The 6,967-nt window shown below is 41.0% G+C and overlaps 1 protein-coding gene across 2 annotated transcripts; it reads right to left on the bottom strand.

The window, feature by feature from the left end:
• On the bottom strand, positions 1-6,967 carry PIGA (phosphatidylinositol glycan anchor biosynthesis class A; the record flags this gene model as incomplete). 2 transcript variants are annotated; one of them, XM_082495098.1, is made up of 6 exons in its annotated part: positions 1-264; positions 2,362-2,568; positions 3,980-4,112; positions 5,259-5,391; positions 5,945-6,609; positions 6,936-6,967. In XM_082495098.1, the coding sequence occupies 5 exons, from the start codon at positions 6,594-6,596 to the stop codon at positions 1-3; spliced, it is 1,389 nt and encodes a 462-aa protein (XP_082351224.1). The 2 variants fall into 2 exon arrangements, with proteins under 2 accessions (XP_082351224.1, XP_082351223.1); XM_082495097.1 differs by lacking the exon at positions 6,936-6,967 and having other exon boundaries at positions 5,945-6,635.

Genomic DNA, 6,967 nt, shown 5'->3' with positions numbered 1-6,967 from the left:
TTAGGAACTTGAAAGGTCTTCTTTAACTCTTCCTTTTTTCCCCAAAAAATACTGTTTCGTCCATGCACCTTTAGGTCCCGTGGCATCTATTGCAACATCAATAATGGAATCTGGAGTCATCCACCTCAGAAACGCCAAGAAAAGGAAGTTCAGAACAGCAAAAAGAGCAAAAATACAACCAGTCACTGGGCCACAGTGAGACATTAGTCTGTCAAGTCGCTCATCCATTGGTAAAACCATTTCGTCTGCAACCCTGTTATACACCTAAGGGGAAAAGAGACAGAAAGTAAGAAGCAACATCGTTTTAAGATCTACCTCAAAAATCAGGCAGTACTTTGTCATCAGCGTGCAAAACAAATTATCTATTCCTAACTACTAGAAAGGACAAAAGCTTTGCAGAGTCTACGTGTCGATTTATGAGTACTGTTCTAGAAATGTCATTAATTTATTTAAGGAGGAAAAGGACAGACCTCAAGGGTATTTCATTAAATAGGAACGCTGCGTAATTTGTGTCTCATGTATTATTATATACAGAGGGTTGGCTTTTTTAATTAATCGAATGCATTTTAATCTCATATTCACACCATTCATAGAAAGAGTCTGAACATGCAATTGCTAGATTTTCAACACAAAGATGGATGAACTCATAGATGAGTTGGCAATCTTCCAAATCAAGCAAATGATAATAGGATACTGATTTTTATTTAAAGAAACACTAATAATTCTTAGAAAAATTCTTAAAGTTCAATTAATGTGAAAATACATGCTTCTAGTGATTAAATATATGTTAACCACAACCAATAATAAAAAAGTCCTGCATTTCATAGAACAGAAACATAAATACCTACTACACACAACTCAAAAAAGGCTGAAAGGATTCAGATTTTTCCTTGAGAACATTACAGACTTCATCCTACAGGTAACTTAACAATGCACTAACAAACAACTGTCTTTTTGTACAACATAAGTTCCATGCATATTTCTTCCAATTGTACTAACATTTTCCTTCCTAGAAGTTGTCCTATAACACAGAATCACAGAATGGTTGGGGTTGGAAAGGACCTCTGGAGGTCATCTAGTCCAACTTCCCTGCCAAAGCAGGTTCACCTACAGCAGGTTGCACAGGATGGCATCCAGGCGGGTTTTGAATATCCCCAGAGTCAGAGACTCCACCACCTCTTTGGGCAGATTGTTCCAGTGCTCTGACACTCTCAAAGTAAAGAAGTCCCTCCTCATGTTTAGATGGAACTTCCTATGCTCAAGTTTGTGCCCATTGTCTCTTGTCCTGTTGCTGGGCACCACTGAAGAGTCTGGCCCCATCCCCCTAGCACCCTCCCTTTAAGTATTTATAATCATTGATAAAATCCTCCTCACTCTTGTCTTCTCCAAACTAAAAAGACACAAGTGACTCAGCCTTTCCTCATAAAAAAGATGTTCCAGTCCCCTAATCATTTTTGTAGCCCTTTGCTGTACCCTCTCCAGCAGTTCCCTGTTCTTGAATCAGTGAGCCCAGCAAGTTCCTATAAAGAAAACTGAAATCTCGTCTAACTTCTATAAAAGCTTTGTAATTGAAATGTTGCTTTCAGTTACAAAATCATAAAATGAATTGTACTGACAGTACCTGAAAACAATAAAATAAACTGGTTGTACATGACACTTCAAGGAGACTTCTAAGATATATAAATCCTAAAATATATAAGTAAACTACCATGTACTTAAGAGGTATGTGATGCAGTTACTCTCTTGCCTAAAACATAGGGGTTAAAGTCAGAAGCAACAGATCTCCACAGGAGTTTATAATATTATTGCAGTTAACATTCTTCACTAACAGCAGAGTTTTTATGCTGAAGCACAGTTTTAATTCTGAAATACAATTTCTGAATTGCGATAATTTATTTTCGTTACATCCACAGCTTACGTAAATTCAGCTATGTTCAGCCTACTGGCATTAAACTACCTCATAATTTTAAACCACTTGTTAGCACGCAGCAGACAAAACTTCACCATGAACTCTCTTTTCCTTTTCATACACCTTGTACAGCATGTTCTACGGTTATGCCAGAAAAGTTACTTAAAGCAAAGACTGGAAAAAATATGAGATCTGCACTGTTCTTCAGAATATTTATCAGCAGTTATAGCATAGAAAAAAATGCAAATAGGAAAGAAACACCTATCTAGGGATGTATTCAGGCGGGGAAAAAAGTATTTTCTGAACCTTTTTAAACCATGTATGTTTGACAGGAAACACACTGAAAAAATACACAGAAAGGTTACACAGAGAATGTACATAGTAATTTTTCAAAGAAGTAGCTGTTTCAGAAATGAACTTTAAAAGGATTTAAAAGAAGTGGTTATACGTACCTTCTCTGTTCTCTCTGCTACGTTCCTCCATGTATAAAATGTCTTTACTTTATTATGAACAGTTTCTGGAGATGGTAGTGTTCCTGATCTGAGCTGGGCAATAGCTTTTTCTAATCCAGCACACAAAGATTTCACGGAGGGTTCGCATAAAATAATGAGATTTTCTGGAAGCACCTCAGGAATCCCACCAACTCTTGTACTCACCACCTTTGAAAGAAACAAAAGAAACAGCATATATGCTGCATAACAATAAAACAGAGTGATGACACTGCTATTACACTGTTCAGATGCAGCACTTCAGAACAATAGGAAAAAAATAAATACAGTGAGTGGTTGCCATGAAGGCAAAGACCGATACCATGCTTTGGGAATTCTACCTGTATGCAAACTAAAGGTCTAGGCCCCAGAAAAGACTGAGCATAGCAGATTACTTTAACGATGTTCAGAATGACTCTGGTTGTATGATAAAACAGAAGACTTGGTCTAATGAGTGGTTTATGCAGCTTCTTTCCTAAAGGTGTTTGTCACGTTACACAACTAAATCTGTGTAACCAGATTTTGAACTTTCTCTCTCTCCATAGTCCCTTGTGAAAACAGTTACCTCTACTTGGAGAGGACAGTTTTACCACATCCACCTTCATCTTATGCTTCCTAAGCTATTGAACATTTACAAGAATTTCTTTAGAAGTTCAGTAATTTTAATCTGAATTATTATTTTTAAAGGGAAATCAGAAACTACTAAGACCCAAATTATGCAATCATCCCTCTACAGCAGGCAAAAATAAGAAAACTGCAGAACTTCCTCACCCCTAGAAAATAAAACACAACAGGGGAATAACTACCACAACAAGGTAGCAACTACTGTCAAAGGATATTGGAATAAAAAAACCAAAAGTCCCTCACATTATCTCTACTTCTTGTATATTAGATACTCTTATCAGTCTGTCTTTTTAAAAAAAGTTTCTTTATATTTTAATGTGAGAATCTAAGTTCTTTATGGCTGCTGATTTAACTTTTTTTGTGTTGTCAATCTGAGTTGTAAATTAGCCAGAAGGTTTTTTACTGTTTTTTCTTTCTCCAACTCTTATCTTGAATCCCTATATGGTAAGGCAAATACATCCTCAGTTAACATAAGAAAACAAACGTCAGTTCTTGGTGCAGGAAGAAAACAGTTCTTGGACAATGGCTTAGTCTGGTAATTCAGTATGCCTGACTGACCAGTCACCCATGCTTATGAGCCATTTTTCTGCAGCTCCTCTTAAAGTAGCACATCAAAGTAAACATGAACACCGACTACCTCAAAACTCTGTAAAGGGGTACATACGAAATAGCATTTTGGGGAGGCAGTCTGGTTAATTCAGAGAACTGAGAGTTAGCAGATCTACATGTTATTCCCAATTCTGCACAAGTTTCTTCTGGGAGCTTAAGCAGTTTTGGTTAACCCTTCTGTCTCAGCTTCCAGGTGATCTGTAAATGGGGATAATATTTTCTCACCTTTGTAAAGACAAAGCCTCAGATGAAATCAAATGTTACAAGCACATATTATTTAATCATGAACTTCGTTTAAAATGGATACACGTGTTCTAGACAGTTGAGATTTTTTTATTTTTTTTGTTACCTGTAAACCACAGCTTGCTGCTTCTACAATTGCCATACAAAAGGCCTCAGTGAGGGAAGTGTTGAGAAAAATGTGCCCCTGGACCAGAACATTTCTGACATCCTGGTGTTCCAAGGCTCCTAGGAGACGTACCCTGCATATAAGCGGGGGGAAAAAAAAAAAAAAAAAGGAGAGAAACACTAGATTTGGACTGTAATAATGCTGTATAATGTTACACATTCTGAAAAATGTACCATTGGTTCACACTTATATAGCGAGAGAATTAACACAGATGCCTTTGTTCCATTTTCTTTACACTTTTCCAGCAAGGAAGAAATAGAAGACTCTGCTTCTTATTTTCACACTAAGATAACAAACTTCTGAAAATAAAGTTGGGGGGAAATGTTGCTCTGTTCGTTTTACAGCAACTGCCTTCAAAACATTGCTACTGAGCTTTCTAGTTCTGTAAGAGAACATGGATTCATGCAGTTAAGACATGTCATCCCTTCTTCGTTTAAATGTGTTTTCTGGATTTTCAACATGAGGTCCGATCAATCTCAGAGTCTGAGGGGGGGGAAAAAGTATTTAGGATACAATGATCAGGACCTATTATTTTGAAGACATACTGGGAAACAAAAAAGGATTAAATGAGAATGCTACTAACAAACAATTTTATCAGACTGAAGTACAGAATGGGTAACAGAAAATGGAGAAAAGGAAATGGAAAGTTAATAACCTTGTCCTTGCCACATAAAACTGTTTTTGAACAACATGAAAACCCCAAAGAAATACACAAATGCATATGCATCACAGAAACATTTTTCTAACAGTAGCACCAGGGAATGCGTTTGTAGTACCACAAGAACACATACTAGATAAGCGCTATCCTGAAGAGTTTCATACTGAAATAATAAAATAAATCACTAGCAGTCATCCTTACAGGCAGCAGCGACATGGACTAGCTGTCTAACACCTTATGCCATATGGTAATATTTGGTTCAAGCATCACAGTATCAGAGAGGAATATAATAAATTTACGTCTAAGTCAGCTTTTTTCTGTCTCCAGTGAAGGTTCATCCAGGGTCTATTTCTATGAATTAACTTGCAGGATCAGAGTCCCACTCCATAAGTCTTCAGTTAGCGTCTGGTCTATCTGCCTTGCCTTCAATAGTTCTCATCTTTTCCAGCCTCAAGTTTTGGGGTTTTTTTTGGGGGGAGGGGGGCAGGGAGAAAGGGTATTGCTGTTGTCTTCCCCACCCCTAAAGAACACTGAAGGCTCATAGACATGCACAGAACAAACCTGTCATGTAGCTGGTATCTTTCCCGGACTTCTTCCAGTACAATTCGTTTCGGTCCTTCTCCTCCAACTAAGAAATGTAACTCTGGATATTTCTGACAGAGCTCAGGAATTATACCACTAAGCAAATCTATACCTAAGAGTAGAAAATTTAAGGCAAGCCGTTACTTGTATTTGATTTTAGAACTTATCATGATGTAGCCTACTGCTATAACTCTATTCAAAAGAAGAAAAAAAAAAATCTCTTGAAGACAGTTACACCACTGAACACAAAATTCTGAAAAAAAAAGACAACTTTTGATCTATTAGGAGATAACTATGAAAAAAAAAATCACTTAAGTTGTTGTTGCTTGATTAAATGAAAAACAGTTAAAACATTTCTAACAGAATATATAGATTAGGGCCTAAATCATATCCCAAATACATGCCAAACCTTACATTTTACAAATTTCAATATCTTCAATATTACAAAAGAAATACACCTTGGAACCCAACAAGCACAAACTGAAATGTACATTTCTTCTTGAATGCACAGACACAAAAGCTCAGACCCACCACCTTACAACTCCTGTTTAAAATCCAATCCATACCACAGATACATTGCAAGTGGTACCTAACCAAGGCCTTTCTTACTATACCCTAAAGAAAAAAAAATAACCAAAATAAACTTACATTTTAGCCCCCATTACCTTTTCTGTAAACAAGTCTGCTGACAACAACAACTGTTATTGTACTGTCATCCCTCCTTGATGGATCTGGAGTGAAGTCGGTGGGATCGACAGCATTGGGGATGACAGAGACTATCCGAGGGTCCAAAGCTGCTCGCAGCACCGTGTTTTCCTTACTTGTGTAGGAGACACAGATGATGTGGTTTGTATCGCACAGTGACACTGTCAGAAGTTTGTTGGTAAGCACTGAGCTGACATCCGCAAACCCAAAGAGGGAATGGTCCGTGAACACCGTCCGCAGCCCCATGGTCTTGGCGTGGAAGAGGGCATCGTGGGCCATGGCGGAGAAGGAGCTGTGGGCGTGGACGACGGTGACCCTCTCCCGCACAAAGATGTACCTGAGCAGGGGCAGGCTGTGGAAGAGCGTCGTCGCCGTGGACTGGTTGTACATTACCTTCAGGGGCAAGTAGTAGACTTTCAGCCCGTTGGTGAGGTAGCGGATGCCCTTCCGGCGGCCATAGGCGTGGGTGACCACCAGGACCTTATGGCCCCGCTCGATGAGGCACTGCGACAGCTGGTACACGTGGCTCTCCACGCCCCCCATGTTGGGGTAGAAGAAGTCCGACACCATACAGATGCTGTGCGACCCCCACGCCGGGACCCCGGCCGCCATCCCGGGCCCGCTCCTGCCGGGGGAACCACAAGGCGCCATCACTCGCCGGCGCCCGCCCGCGAGGACCTCTGGTCCCCTCACCATCGACCACCCCCTCACCACCGCCGCCGTCCCCCCCGCCGGCGGGCCCGGCCATCCCTCCCGCGCAGGCCGCACCGCGGCTCCCGCCAGCACCGGCAAGGCCGACCGGAGGTGGGGGGGGGGGGGGAGTGTTCGCGGGCCCTTTAAGAGGGCGATGGCCCCGGCAACTGGCGGCCGCCTCGAGGGAGTGGGGGAGGGTAGTGAGGGAGGGGGGCGGCGAGCGGGGGCGCGCGCGTTCGCGCGCGCGCGTGCACGTACCTGTCGGCCGCCGGCGCTCCCTGGGCGCTTCC

This window comes from Vanellus vanellus, assembly GCF_965231255.1.
Source record: "Vanellus vanellus genome assembly, chromosome: 1".
Lineage (NCBI taxonomy): Eukaryota > Metazoa > Chordata > Aves > Charadriiformes > Charadriidae > Vanellus > Vanellus vanellus.
Note: the sequence above shows the minus strand (reverse complement) of the source record. Positions and strands in the feature narration are given on the sequence as shown.